The 15090-nt window shown below is 51.3% G+C and overlaps 1 protein-coding gene across 3 annotated transcripts in view; it reads left to right on the top strand.

The window, feature by feature from the left end:
• The window catches only part of INSR (insulin receptor), a 128323-nt gene that overhangs the window by 107676 nt on the left and 5557 nt on the right, over positions 1-15090 (top strand). For 2 of the 3 annotated variants that reach the window (XM_028093216.2, XM_028093218.2), the window contains 8 exons: positions 1825-1984; positions 5891-5993; positions 7276-7343; positions 9797-10041; positions 11058-11168; positions 11254-11413; positions 12995-13124; positions 13436-13570. In XM_028093216.2, coding sequence (XP_027949017.1) covers positions 1825-1984; positions 5891-5993; positions 7276-7343; positions 9797-10041; positions 11058-11168; positions 11254-11413; positions 12995-13124; positions 13436-13570 — 1112 coding nt within the window. The remainder of the gene's footprint in view (positions 1-1824; positions 1985-5890; positions 5994-7275; positions 7344-9796; positions 10042-11057; positions 11169-11253; positions 11414-12994; positions 13125-13435; positions 13571-15090) is intronic. The other variant, XM_028093217.2, reaches the window with a different exon arrangement.

Genomic DNA, 15090 nt, shown 5'->3' with positions numbered 1-15090 from the left:
TCTTTTTTTTTTTTTTTTGGTATTTGCTAGACTGATAGCAGAAATCACCTCTAGCTGCATCACTTTCGAATCTCTCTCTCCTTGAACCTCGCATTCAAGTCATTTGCCCTCCTACTTCGTCCCCTCTCTGCCCAGGAGACCCTGGCCCCAGGGACCGCCCCCCTCCCTGAAAGGAATATCGCTTTTTAATTTTGGTGCTCTCCTATCCTTTGCTTCAGTGTCTTTCATGGTTTTGAACTTCTCTCTTGTTGGCACAAACTTTCATATAATTGGCTTCTTTACTCTTAGTCAGGTTTCGCTTCTCGTTTCGCTTTTTGTTTTTGATTCTCGGTGTCTGTGGAGACAGCTGCCTCAGGGTCTAGTTCCTTCTGTTCATGCTCCCTTCCCTCTCCTTTGCCTCTTGAGGTGTGTGGGGTCCATGGCTGGCCTTGGAGGGTACACTTCCCCTTTGTCCCCGATAGCAACTACCTTCGGTTTCTATATTTGCTTATTTGTCCCTTTCTACTTGGTGACTCATCCGACTTGGACGAACCTTTGGACCAGAGCCCCCACCCCCTGCCACCAGCCTGATCCAGCCCGATCTGTTTTCTTGCTGTTATTGTCACATGATGAGCACGGGAGTTTTTACGTTTCTTTCTCTGCCCACTAAAATTTTCCAGTCCAGCCCTCTGCATGCACTATTAACTTGGAGCTGTTTTGGAAAGTTTTTTAAAATTTGGCCCGACGCGTGCAGGGTTCATGGTCCCACTTCGCAGTGAGTCTCTCGCCTCTCCTACTAAGCTCTGGGTTGATCTCTGTTTACACGGTGATCACTGGGGTGTGTGTGCTTTACTTATCTCCTCTCTGTTTTCAGAGATTGAAGTAGGTCCCAGCTCTTTCTCAGAATGGTCAAGTAAATCGAATCAAAGCAAAAGGCTGCACCAGGGGAAGGAAGGAGCTTTAAAATTTGTCCTTAAGACATTAAGTCCATGCATATGTAAGCCCATGTATGTGTTTGGTTCTGGGGCCAGGAGGTGTGTGTGGGGGCAAAGTCTGAAATTTGATTTAGGTCATGTGGGTCTCTTCTTTCCCGTCCTTCTGGGACTTTCTAGAGGCCTGGTGACAAGGCCTCACAGTGGTTCCAAAAAGGTTGGGAGCCAGATGGTTCTGGATTCAAGGGTGGTTGGCCCAGCCACTTACCAGCTAGGAGCCCTCCGACCAACCATCTCGTCTGTTCAACCAGGGGTCGGCAAACTATTTTTGTACACCTGTTCTTGTACAGCTTGAGCTCTAAGGATCGCTTTCATATCTTAAAATGGCTGGAGAAAAGAAATTCAAAACGTCGAGAGAACAGTGTCACGACACGTGTCAGCTTAACGTGAAGTTCAGCGTTTAGTGTCCATGACGTTCCGTGGGCACACGGCCATGTCCGTTTGTGGACGGATGTTACGGATTTGGGCTTGGTCCCCGGCTGCTTTCATGCTGCCACAGCAGAGCTGAGTGGGTCACAGTGACCGTCCAGCCCCCTTGACAGCCAAGGTTCACGGACCTTCCCCCCGGGCCCGCAGCATGAGGCCGAGCCCCAATGGGGTCGTCATAGGAAGGAAATGAGCCGATCCAGGGCGAATCCTTGGCTTGCAGTTTAGGAAGGGTTGGCTGTTATCAGTGATGACAGCCTCCACATCCCCATCCTTCCCTGGAGAGCGAGCGTGCGGAAATTCTGATGGTCCTGATGCAGCTCAAGTGCGCAGTGCCCTGATCGAACCTTCCTTCCAAGGGTGGACGCTCCCGAGTGGCGAAGAAGGACCCCCCACACCCGCCCCCTCTCCTCCCCTTGTCTTCCAGGAGCTGCACCTCTGTGTCTCCCGCAGACATTTTGCTCTGGAGCGGGGCTGCAGGCTGCGCGGGCTGCCGCCAGGGAATTACAGTGTGCGAGTCCGGGCCACCTCCCTGGCAGGCAACGGCTCATGGACAGAAGCTACCTATTTCTACGTGACAGACTATTGTAAGTCTGCGCTTGGGGCTGGGCGTGGCAGGGCATTGCAGAGGATGGCCGGGGAAGCTCGGAGGCTGCGCCCGCGGGCCCTGGACTTGACCTCTGAGTCTGCTGGCTGCTGCTGTGTGACCTGGGCAGTGTGCTTGCCCTCTCTGAGCCTGTACATTCTCATCTGACCATGGGGATAATAATAGGAATCCCGCCCCCCCCCCAGCCTTGGAGGTGAAAGGTTTTAATGACATTATGAAGGTCAAGTGGCTGGCCCAGGGCACGTCTGATGAACACATTAGCTCCTGTTACTCGTGTCCTGATACTTGACTTTTGATGGGTTGTGCCCTCCAAGGGAGGACACGGGAGCTTGCCTGCTGAGTCTCAGATGTGCTCTTGATACGCAGGCAGTGAATGCTGCCGTTGGGTGAGCAAGACACGCTGTGGACAGTAGGGTGGGCAGCTGGGGAAGGCTGAACTGGTCAGGGAAAGCTTCCTGGAGGAGGTGCATCTTGACTGAGACCCAGAAGAATATACAAGTGGGGACAAAAGAAGACGGTCATCCTGGCATGTGTCAGGAGCCTAGACACTTGAATGAATGAACAAATGACTTGGAAGGAGGGGAAATTCTAGACCAGAAAGAGTGGGAGCTTGGGTGGGAGGGGGTGAGACAGGGCTCCTCCTTGGCCGACTGGATTTTCACATACCAGACCTGGTGGGACTTCGGAAAGTGGGAGGTGATTCTTGCTGGGAAGGCTCTGGCCAGCGTCAGGGCTGGGACGAGCATCTGGACACCAGCTGGGTGTGCGACACCTCGATTCTGATTCTGCCTAGTGGAGGGAGCACAGACCCTGCCAGGTTAGGAGCACAGTTCCCAGCAAGACGGCCCTCACTTCAGATGCCAGATGCAAGTTGGGGGTTCTCCAAGCCCCCCACACTTCTGACCAACTGGCAACAAACTCAGGGGTTCCCACGACCCCCTTCACATTCAGTCATTTGCTCGATCAGCTCATAGAGCTCAGGAAAATGCTATATTACAATGACGGTATTATTATAAAGGCTATCAGTAGGGACCACCCAAGTGAAGAGACACCCAGGAGAGGGTCGGGAGGGTCCAGGACACTGAGCTCCTGTGTCTTCTCCATGTGGAATCAGGATGTGTGGTGCCGCCCTCCCCGCATGCCCATGTGTTCACTAGCCAGCAAGCTCCTCCTGAGCTTTGGTGTCCAGGGTGTCACTCGCTAGGCATTGCTGATCGCATCGTTGGCTGTGTGATGGAACTCCATCTGCAGCCCCTCTGCTCTCTGGAGGTCAGGCCGGCGCAGGCCCCAACCTTCCAATCACGTGCGCGGTCTGCTGGTGACCAGCCCCCATCCTGGGTCATCTCATCCCAAAGCATAAGCTCAGGTTGTGTTCCAAGGGGGATGTCAATAACAAAGACACTCTTAGTACCCAGCATATTTCAAGGATTTGGAATCTCTCTCTCAAAAACCAGGGATGCCGTGAATTTAATTCCAAGGAAAAATATCAAAGTGGGAAAAACATCGGTGATATCATTAACAAAGAGTTAATATCCTTGATATGAAATGAAGATATATGTGTAGGACATGAGTAGAAAATATATATAAATCCTAACACAAGAATAGGTAAAGAACATAAATAACCAATTTAAAATGAAATATAAAGATAAAAAACATAAGAAAAAAAGTCCAACCTCAAAGCCACATCAAAAAAAAAAAAGCAAATTAAAATGAGATGTGATTTTTAACATTGAATTGGCAAGGCTTTTGTTTCTGTTTAATTATAGTACTTAGTGTTGTTCAAATTATAGACACATGAACTTTTTTTTCATGATTGGTGAGTGCTAAAATATAGTACTTTATTTTTGAAAAGATTTTTTTTTTTTATTTGAGAGAGCAAGCAAGAGAGAGAGCATGAGCTTGAGGGGAGGGGCGGAGGGAGAGGGAGAAGCAGACTCCCTGCTGAGCAGGGAGACCGGTGCTGGGCTCCATCCCAGGACCCTGAGATCATGACCCAAGCCAAAGGCAGATGCTTGACCTGAGATCATGACCTAAGCCAAAGGCAGATGCTTGACCAACTGAGCCACCTAGGTGCCCCTGAAATATACTACTTTTATAATATGTCTCAAACATCTTATAAAGGATCTTACTATGTGAACCGACAGTTCTGGTTCTAGAAATTTATCCTGAGGAAATGATCAGAGATGTCCAAAAAAGATACATGTTCAAGGAAATGCAGCCCAGCATTATCAAAGATAGCAAAAAGTCTGGAGAATTAAAACAATTCTTTATTTTATAGTGGGGAGGCAGGCAGGGCACCCAAGGTGCAAATTTTAAGGAGGCACTCACTCCCAGGGGCTGACCCTGCATCTCCATGACTCAGAGCAAGAGTCCTCGAATTTTGCACCCTGGTGCTTCCCTTTCTTCACCCTGGTTCCATGGCCCCGGAATCGGAGGCGTGAGCAGTACTGTGGGGTCTGGGAAGCCGAGACGGGGTGTGGGGGGTGCAGCCTGGCTCTCAGATTGTGTCCCCAGACCCACTAAGTCCTGGCAACTTGGTGACCTCCAGCTTCCCTGCTCCTGAGGAAGAAGGGACAAGGGGGAGAGACATGCAGACAACCCCATGTGGCCATAGGTTCCCTTTTCTCATGTCCCATTCAATCACCAAATACTTACAGAGTCTTTCTGTGGCCAGGAGCTGCCGGGGAGGGGAAGGAGGCAGTTTCTTGTCATTCAGGGAGGTTCAGGAGGGTGTCTCAGGGTCTTGCTGGCCACGGAGGGCAGCGTGGGGCCGTGGCTAAACACTTCTTCAGATGGCCCGGCTTGAAATCCCTGTTCCACCGGGGGTCACTTGTGGGATTTGGGGCAAGACCCCTCCAGTCTCTCAGCCTCTTTTCCCAATCTGTTAACTGGTCTTAGTCACGGTCCCTTCCACCTTGGCTTATGTGACGATTAAGTAAAACCAACCAGCACAGAGCACTTCAAATAGCCTTTGGTGTTTTCCTAAGTGTTTGGTAAACCACTGTTGATAGGAAAGACCTTGGGGACCAGGGAGCAGGTTCCCTCTGGGATTCCATAGAACCCATTTTTCTCCCTGGCTTCAGAGAGCCTGAATACACGGGCATGTTTATAAATGCAGACAACTTGGCCTTACATGCAAATTTTTAAAAAATGACGGCTCCATAGCATTTCTTCGGTGAATTTAAAAGGATTCTTTTGAGGGGAGGACCGCCTAGCACACAGGGCCCTTCCTAGTGAGTTTTTCATCTGTGAGAGGTGCTGTTGGGATTAAAATTAATTTGCAGGGCCCCCTGCAAAATGAAAATGCAGGTCCCCTTGTTTAAAAATTATTAAGACTCTTTTTTAAGATTTTATTTATTTGAAAGAGCAAGAGAGCACGAGTGGAGGGGGAGGGACGGAGGGGGAGGGAGAAGCAGGCTTCCTGCTGAGCAGTGAGCCCGATGTGGGGCTCGATCCCAGGACCCAGGGATCGTGACCTGAGCCGAAGGCAGACGTTTAGCCGACTGAGCCACACAGGCGCCCCTAAAAATTATTAAGACTTTCAAGATGGTGACAGTGGAGCGTTAGGGATCAGGGCCCTTCCAAGTGTGGGGACTTGGGCAACGGCCTGGTTGCGTGCCTGTGAGGCTGGCCCCGGGGGGGCAGGTGGGAGGAGGCTGACGGTAGGCAGTGGTCTGGGGGTCAGGGCCTCTGAGCCTGGCGCCCAGCCCCGTGGAGCAAGCTAGTGTTTTGGGACTGCTGGAAAAGAGGGGCGGGGGAGACCAGGGGAGAGGCTCGGGAACAAGAGAAGGGGCAGGTGCATGTACCCCACCATTACAGGCATAGGTGTGATTTGTGATATGAACACATTTTGATGTGAACCATTTATTTTCTTATTCTATTTCAGTAGATGTCCCGTCGAATATTGCAAAAATCATCATCGGCCCCCTCATCTTTGTCTTTCTCTTCAGTGTTGTGATTGGAAGTATTTACCTGTTCCTGAGAAAGAGGTGGGTATGGTGGTGTGCTGGTAGATGGTTAAAGACTGGGTCTCCAGGAAAGAAAGTATGCCTAGATCTAGCGAGAGCTATGGCTAAGTTTATTATAAATTTGACTGACATAAGGAATGGGAATAGCACGCAGCTAACAGGTAATGATCATAATACCATTTGTAACACTCTCTCCTAAATTCCCCCTAGCTGGTTGATTCTCATCAAATGTTTTGGTTGATTTTTCTTTTCCCCCCTGAACCTTTGTATCTACAGCCAACCTGGGGTGGCAAGTGATGAATGAGCATGGCTCGACCTGAGTGTTGATTGATACTTTGTTTTCATTAAAGAGCAAGGTAAAAATGAACTAAGATGTGTAGGTTCATCAACGAAGAAGTGACTTCGCTCAGTCACGTAGTAACTCTTAGATGCTGCAAGAACATTTTGTCAAAAAAAATTTTTTTTTGCCATTTGCAAATCATGGCCACAGAGATGACATCCTTTTTTGTTTGTTTGTTTAAGATTGATTTATTTTAGAGAGAGAGAGAGAGAGCGAGAGCGCAGGGGGTGGGGCAGAGGAAGAGAGAATCCCAAGCCGACTTCATGCTGAGCACAGAGCCCGATGTGGGGCTTGATCCCAGGACCCTGAGATCATGACCTGAGCCGAAATCAAGAGTTGGCCGCTTCACTGACTGAGCCCCCTAGGCGCCCCGAAATGACACACTTTTAAGCTTATTCTGCATTGTTAACATTTTTTGCCATCACTTTCTCAAGCCTGGACAGAAGACAGAACAATAGATCAAGTCGTGGTTTGTACCGTTCCTGTTTCTTTCTATGATGTAAATATTCCTACCGTGGCCAATTTCTAGCTACAGACATACCACTGATGATAGTAAGAAGCAATATGATAATTAGGAAGTGGTGAGTTTTGCTTTCAATGCCATTTTATTTAATTGTAAGCCTATGTCATTTAATTTTGGACGATGGCTGTATTAATAACCTGCTCTCAGATTTCCTGAAAACTTAGCAGTTGTCTCTCATGAGCTGGGATGAGAACAGCAAAGGGCGAGTGGCTTGTAGGTGTTACACGGACAGCCACAAATTACAGTGTATGGCCCCATGTTGATGTGCGTAAGTAGCTGTCTGATGGGCTTCTACTTCTAACACCCCAGACTATCCAGGATCATGTGGATGCTGCTGCTAAGGGTTGTCATTGGCACTGGGGAGCTTGTAACCCCCCGTGTGAGTGACCCAGAGCCCCGTGAGAATATCAAGCTGGAATGTCTGCCTTTTTCTCTTCTAGGCAGCCGGATGGGCCACTGGGACCACTGTATGCGTCTTCAAACCCCGAGTACCTCAGTGCCAGTGATGGTGAGTACCATCCCTGTACCCTGGGGTGGCCAGAATCCTGCCTTTTGGGGTCCCTGGCTGTCACTGTCAAGTGCAAGTCAGGGGTTGGCACCTGGGGAGGCTGAGATGAGCCCTCTGGTTCACGCGAGCTCGCAGACCTGCCCCTTGCTGCAGAGACCGAATTACTAAGAGCAGCCAGACACCCGCCGTCTGGCGCCTGTTTGGATGGGCTGATCTAGCTGGTCTGGGACCCGTGGGCTGGGCTGGGAGGCTGGCAGAGAATCTGGTGTCCCAGCTGTTGGGGGCTGGTGGTGGAACCTGGGACCTGTGCCAGAGACTGCACCGAGGGTCAGAGCCAGAGGGCCGTGTACGGACTTGCCATCCAGGTTGGGGGTCAGGAGCCAAAATGAGACACTGGGGATAAGGGGCGGGGAAGACAAGAGTGAAGGGTAAGGTGGGGTGCACAGGAGGCTGTGTGGACTGACGCCTGTATTTCCCTTGATTGTACATGGAGCAGCCCCTACAGATGAGGTTCTCCTTCCGAGGAGAAAGCGTCTGCCACGTTACAAGTTTCCAAAGCCCTTCACGCAGCAGAAACCAAAAAGTGACTTTCGAGGCGTGAACGCTGTTGCCTGGCAGGATGCTGCCATGGGATATGGGGGTGGTGTTTTCAGGGACACCCAGGATTTGTTTTGATCAGGTCCGATAGGGGAGTGTGGGAGACAGTGGACGAGAACCTTTATTGTGGTGTCTTTGGGAAGGCACGGCACGGCACGGCACGGCACGGCATGGCGGGATAAGACCAAGGACTCGCTATTTTGAATGATTTCACTGGGTTCTGGGGTGTAGGGGCTGGCTCTGGGGTGATCGGGCCCCCTGGGCAGGGGTTAAGGCTCGGGCTCTGGATCGGTGGTTTTGCAGATAGAAGGTGCTCTCACAGGCAAGTCATTTACTGTCTCTAGGGATTGGCTGCCCCTGGGAGGAGCCGTCCCTCCAAGGTCATTGAGGCCCCAGATGCTAAAGCATCAGAATAGGGAAACTAGGAGAGGTGGGCATTCCAGGTGGGAATGTGTGCAGGGAACAGGAGCAGGAGGGAGTGAACATGGATGGGGGTGCCTCCTCCCCCAGCTTGGGGATGGCATTGTTAGCCCACTTTGGAGGTGGGGAAGCTGAACCTCAGGGCTGCCACTGGACCCCACGGTAAGGGGTGAGGCCAGGATGGCTGTGCAGGGCTGCCTCTGCACCCTACTGCCCTGCTTCCTTCTGGGAATGCAGGAACGGCCGAGGGCACAGGGGTGCCCGGTGAAAGCTGGAAATTGGACCTCAAGGGTCTCTAAGGCTGGGAGGGCCTGGGCCAAGGGGAACGCACAGGGAAAGATCCAGGCTTGGAGCCCCAGGGGATAGGGTACCCCCATTGAGCATCTGTGTGTGCTCATTTGCCTGAGGCCCTAGTGACCGAATCGGTTTGCTGGGGCTCCTGTAACAAACACTATGGACCAGATGGCTTAGGAAACAGAATTTTATTTCCTCACGGTTCTGGAAGCTGGGAGTCTGAGATCAAGGTGTCAGCAGGGTTGGTTTCTCCTGAGGCCTCCCTCTTTGGGCTGTGTCCGACTGTGTTCTCCCAGGTCCTCACATGGTCGGCTTGTGTGCGTGTCTGTGTCTGAATGTCCTCTTCTTAGAAGGACACCAGTCATATGGGATTAGAGCCCCCCCACTGACTTCATTTGAACTTGATTGCCTCTGGAATGGTCCTGTCTTTAAATACAAGTTACATTCTGAGGTACCAGGATTAAGACTTCAACATAAATTCTGGGGGCGGGGCACAATTGAGCCTCCCTTCGGAGGAAAGCAGGAACCATTTTGGCTTTTCTTATGAGGCCTTTGTGCATTCGTCTGCAAATTTGTTTGCTGTGTAACAAACCTCCCCAAAGTTAGTGGCTTGAAACAACCAGCATTTCAATTCGGTGGGTCCGCCACCTGGGATCTGCTCAGCCGGGCAGATCTTTTGATCTCGCGGGGGCTCATTCACATGGCTACAGGCTGCCTGCCGATCAACTGGTGCTGGGTGGTCTCGGATGGGCTCACTGGTACGGCCAGCAGTTGGCAGGCTGGCTGGTCTCCCATCCCCTTGGCACTTTGCAGAAACAACAGCCTCAGATGGGAAGTAGCGTTGTGGGGTGGCAGGGCTCTGAAATCAGACCGAAAGGACAAGGAGGCAGGCTCAGCTCGGCACGTACCGGCCAGAACCCTGGACTGGTGGTGGCTCCTTCCCAAGCCTCTGCTCTCCCCTCCATGAAGGACAAGGACCCACACCTGTCCTGTTCTTGGCTCTGTGCCCGGTGCCTGGCACAAGTCCTGGACCACAGAAGTCCCTTAATGAACATTCGCCAGTGGGGGGACCCCGGTGGGAGGTGGCTGGGGGTCCCCCCCGGGGGTCCACCAAGGACGCTGTGTAGATAAATGAGGAGTAGTCTTTCCATGTTCTGTGTATGTGCCGGATGAGTGGGAGGTGCCTCGGGAGAAGATCACGCTCCTGCGTGAGCTGGGGCAGGGCTCCTTCGGCATGGTGTACGAAGGCAACGCCAGGGACATCGTCAAGGGCGAGGCGGAGACCCGCGTGGCGGTGAAGACAGTCAACGAGTCGGCCAGTCTGCGGGAGAGGATCGAGTTTCTCAACGAGGCCTCAGTCATGAAGGGCTTCACCTGTCATCACGTGGTGAGTCCTGCATTTGCCCCGAAGCGGACAGAGGTGTCCTTTCGTGCCTGCTCCCCTGTTCCTCCCTCCTCTGTCCTTCCTCCTCCTCCCGCACGAAGCAGGAGGACTCTAGGTGTGGACCCCCGGTCTGTCCCCCACTCTGCTAAGCACCCTAAAGGTGTGGGGGAGGCTCCATCCCTTCTCCCTTCTCGAATCCTGTCCTCCCCGCCCCTTGCACGGAGCCGGACTCCTTCCCTTGCTTTCCAGAATCTTTTGTCTCTTCCCTCTTCCTGGCCCCTTTGTAACCCTGAAACACGTGATGGTTGGTTCGCCCCATCCCTGCCCCCGCCCTGAGTCAGCCCAGACTCTTCCCAGGCTGCTGCTTCCATGTGGCCCCACAGCTTCTCCTTGAGCCTTGTGTCGTTTCTTCCCTGCCATGCGTGGCTGAGGGGATCTGCTCTGTGCTGAGCCCCAGTCTCATCTCTTCGATGCAGCAGATTCCTGCCCTCTTACGGAGCTTCCAGGACAGCCATGAGACAGACCCTAAACCCTAAGTTCCTCATGGAGGATGTTAGGAGCCGATGCTGTGGCAGGATGGAACAAGAGAGCAGAGTCAGGGGGCTGGGCATTTGGGAGTGGGGAAGGTGTCGTAAGGATGGAGGGACTGAGCTTTGTGGACGTGGCAGGGAACAGAGGGTCTGGCAGAGGGAACAGCAAGTGCAAAGCCCTGGAGGTGGGAATGTGCCTTATGTGCTCAGGGCCCCCGAGGAGATCTCCCAAGTGTCTGCCTTGGAGTGTTGCTGTGTGGGGGCATGAAACTCGGCTCCCCCACCCCGCCAGACTGTGACTCCTGAATTCTCCTTCCCTCCCCCGATCCCCCTGTCCCCCCAAGGCATTGACCCTGGCATTTGAGATAGACAGACCAGGGCTCCCCATACAGGGTGCTGTGTGTGACGCAGACATCAGACGGGGAGACCTTGGTGATGGAAACCCTCTCCCCGACCCTCACCCAAGATCGCTCCGTGCTTGCTCTGCAGGTCCGCCTCCTGGGGGTGGTGTCCAAAGGCCAGCCAACGCTGGTGGTGATGGAGCTGATGGCTCACGGTGACCTGAAGAGCTATCTCCGCTCCCTGCGGCCGGAGGCTGAGGTGAGCTGGCTCTGGGGACCTGGCGGGCACCCGCTCCCAGCTGGGGGCACCCGGGTCCCTCAACGCAACCCCGTTTCGACTTTAGAATAACCCCGGCCGCCCTCCCCCTACCCTGCAAGAGATGATTCAGATGGCGGCAGAGATCGCCGATGGGATGGCCTACCTGAATGCCAAGAAGTTTGTGCACCGGGATCTCGCAGCCCGAAACTGCATGGTCGCCCACGATTTCACTGTCAAAATTGGAGGTGCGTCTGGCCTTCTGCTTGGAAATGTGTGGCCTGGCCCAGTTTGATTGCAGAAGGAGTTGTCTGCCCTGAGTGGTTGAGTCTTTGCCAATAGTGCGAAGAGGGCCCAGTCCTCAGACTGTAATTTAATTGCATTTGCTCATGAGCTTGCTTATTTCCTGCTCTGGATGACAGTGGTGTTCCCTGTTGGCGGAAGCCATCGCATGAGGAGCTGATAGATGTGACTGATGATGGATAAGTCACCATGATTTTCCTGCCCTCATGCAGCATGCGGTCTTCATCTGCATCACCCACCGTAGTAGCGGCCATTTACATTCAAGTTAACTTAAATTAACGAGAATTAAAAATGTATTCCCTTGGCTGCACTGGCCACATTGCAAGTGAGCAGTTGCCCCCTTGAGCCTGGTGCCTGCCATATTGGGTAGTGTGGCGTAGACTGTGTTCATGATCACGGCAAGTTCTACTGGCCAGGGCTATTGAAAGGTGGACAGTAAAATAGTGCTTGTATGAACAAGAGAAGGAAGACTGGGGAAAGAGCCCTGAAGGAAAGAGTTCCGTGGTAGAGAGGAGAGAGGCCTTTCTCTACAGGGAGGCAGGCTTTTGGCCAAAATTTGCAGGATGAGTTGACCTGAATGAATGACAGCATCCCAGGGGGCGTTCCAGCATATGCAAAGGCCTGAGGCTGGAAGCATGGCTGATGTGGGGTGAATAGAAGGAACAGGGAGGGGAGCAGAGCAGCATGAGATGTGAGGTTAGAGAGAGAGAGGCGGAAGCCAGACCTGGAAGGATCTTACTAGTCAATAAGTCATCTAGCTGTTATCCTAAGGAGCCAGCGCGAAGCTAGAAGTAACGTGATTCTATTTATGATCCCAAATGACATTATCAGCAAGGGAAGCCAGAAGTGATGTCATCCCATTATTAATCCAACAAAGACCCTATCCTCCATTAGCCATGGGAAGCAAGATATAATGTAATCCTATTTATATAGCTTCTCTTGGGCAATGGGCTGTCAGAGTCAGGATGGAGGGAAGGTTCTGCAGGTGAGAGATGGCGGTGGGGCTGGAGTGAAGGAGAGGAAGAGTTGGGTTAGAGCAGGATGTGGAAAGAGAGCGGGCAGGATTCGCCGCTGTCTTAGATTTGGGTATGAGGAAAGGGGTGTGGTCAAAAGGGGACCCGCCCCTGGGTTTTGAGCTGGACATCTGGGTAGCGGTGAGGCCATACCTACTGGAGAAGAGTAGGTTGGCTGCAAAGACTCAACTCTTTGGTTTGGGACACCTGCAAGGTCATGGGTGGGAAGGAAGTGTTGCTGAGAATGGGATTCCCAGGTTGTGGGCTGGCACGTCACTTCTTTGCCACTTGGTGCTGCCTTTTTCTTCCGTTTACATGGTAGCCCATCCTTTCCCTCCACATCCCTGTGAGTACCCTCAGAATCCATCCTCATGGGATTTGGCCACCACCAAGGTGAGCACACACCTGGGGCAGTTGAGGCCATCTGAGGGCTCTACAAGGCAAGATGGGGCAAGATGGAGACAGCTGGACTGTAGGCTGAAGGTTAAGACCATGTGAACCCTTTGTTGTCAGACTTTGGGATGACCAGAGACATCTATGAAACGGATTACTACCGGAAAGGAGGCAAGGGTCTGCTCCCCGTGCGGTGGATGGCACCGGAATCCCTGAAGGACGGGGTCTTTACCACTTCTTCTGACATGTGGTGAGTGGTGCGTGGATTGGTGGACAGAGTGCTGGGCTCGAATCCCAGGGAGTTCCATTAGTGTGACCAGCAAGAGGGGGCCAGTTAAAACCTGCCATCCTCACAGCCCCTTGATCAAGAAAGTGAAGGGGAGGACCCTTGCATGGCTACTTACATTCCGATTGAGACTCATCTAGGCATTTCTGAACGCAGCATGAATTGTTTAATGAACTGGCCAACCACGTTCTAGTAAACCAAGGAGGGGTGCGTGTATGTGCGCATGTGTGTATTTTTATGGCTTCTTTGTTACTACTTTCAACTGTCATTGGCAGGTCCTTCGGCGTGGTCCTTTGGGAAATCACCAGCTTGGCAGAACAGCCTTACCAAGGTCTGTCTAATGAACAGGTGTTGAAATTTGTCATGGATGGAGGGTATCTGGATCAACCCGACAATTGTCCAGAGAGAGTGTAAGTGTAGAAAGCCCAGGTGGTGTGTGGGCTCTTCATCAAAAAGGCACTGCCCTTTGGTTTGCGTGTCGTATGTCTACATATGTGTGCTTGTGTTTGCATGTTGTGTCTTCGCATGGACACTTTTTTTGCACATCATATCTACGTATATGCTTGTGTTTGCACGCCGCGTCTTTACACATATGCTTTCTTGCGTATCATGTCTGTGGAAGGTTGTAGAAAAACCCTACAGCAGTGCTCACCACGGGAGAAGGAAACTGGGTAGCTGGGGTGGGATATGTGTGTTTAACTGTCGGTTCTTTATATACTTAACATTTTGTCAGGGAATGAATACAATCTGACATGTCCGTTATATCTCAACAGAATTGGGAAAAAAAGAAATCAGAAGCAGAAACATTAAAATTACTTTTTGGTCAGGGATATGTGTTACCTATCTCCCCGCTCCCCCAATTTTTGTTGTAAATTTTGGTCATAGAAAAAAAATAGGGGCGCGCCTGGGTGGCTCAGTCAGTTAAGCGTCTGCCTTCGACTCAGGTCGTGATCCTGGGGTCCTGGGATCGAGTGCCGCCATTGGGCTCCCTGCTCAGCACGGAACCTGCCTCTCTCCCCCATGCCCCTCCCCCAGCTCATGCTCTCTCTCTTGTTTGCTCGTGCTTTCTCTCTCAAATTAATAAATAAAATCTTTAAAAAAAACTTAAAAAATAAAAAATAAAATGACATAGCAATTGAAATTTTAAATGATGCTTATAAAATATTTTATAACTTGGTGGATAAACCTATGTTAAAATATTAAATATAAAAAGTGTGTATATATTACATTACCAAATATCTTTAGATAGAAAAGATAAGAGGTTGGATCCGAAGGAGAGTTGTGTGCGAACTGCATTTTCTCTGTGTTCTGGGGTGTTTCCTTTCTGCCATGAGATTGTTTACATATAAAGTCCTTTATTAGTGTTTCTTAAGAAAAAAGTTTGCCCTCCTGAAAAATCCAGGGGGAAAGGCCAATTTGAGGCTTCATCCCCCAAAGAATAAGACTGTTTGTTTAGAAAACCCAATTGGAAGTGACCGCATATGAAAAAGAGTATGAAGCAGAATTACTTAGAAACTCTGAGCAAACTATTTCTGAATGTTGCTTCATGAGAGCCCTTTCCTGGCCATTAGCCGCTTGCTGTACAGTTCCAGGACCAGGGAAATTAGGTAGGCCCTAGGGCAGAGGGCCACACACTTTCTATAAAGGGCTGTATTATAAATATTTTGAGCTTTGTGGGCCCTCTGGCTCTCTGTTGCGGCTACTCAACTTTGTTGCATAGACTGAAGGCAGCCATGAACAGTGCATAAGTGAAGGGGTGTGGTTGTATGCCCATAAGACTTTATTTACAAAGACACTTCAGGGGGCTACAGCGGGGAGAGGAAGAAGTAAAATAGAAACCCCAAGCCCTCAGCATCTGTACCGTGTGCTCTTGGCTGAGTCGGGTTGTAACCCCCTGCTACCACCTTGGAGAGCGTGAGCGCTAGGCCTG

Source organism: Eumetopias jubatus, unplaced genomic scaffold, assembly GCF_037043125.1.
Source record: "Eumetopias jubatus isolate StellerSeaLion01/CBP00866 unplaced genomic scaffold, mEumJub1_p1.0 scaffold_1, whole genome shotgun sequence".
NCBI classification, from domain to species: domain Eukaryota; kingdom Metazoa; phylum Chordata; class Mammalia; order Carnivora; family Otariidae; genus Eumetopias; species Eumetopias jubatus.
Note: the sequence above shows the minus strand (reverse complement) of the source record. Positions and strands in the feature narration are given on the sequence as shown.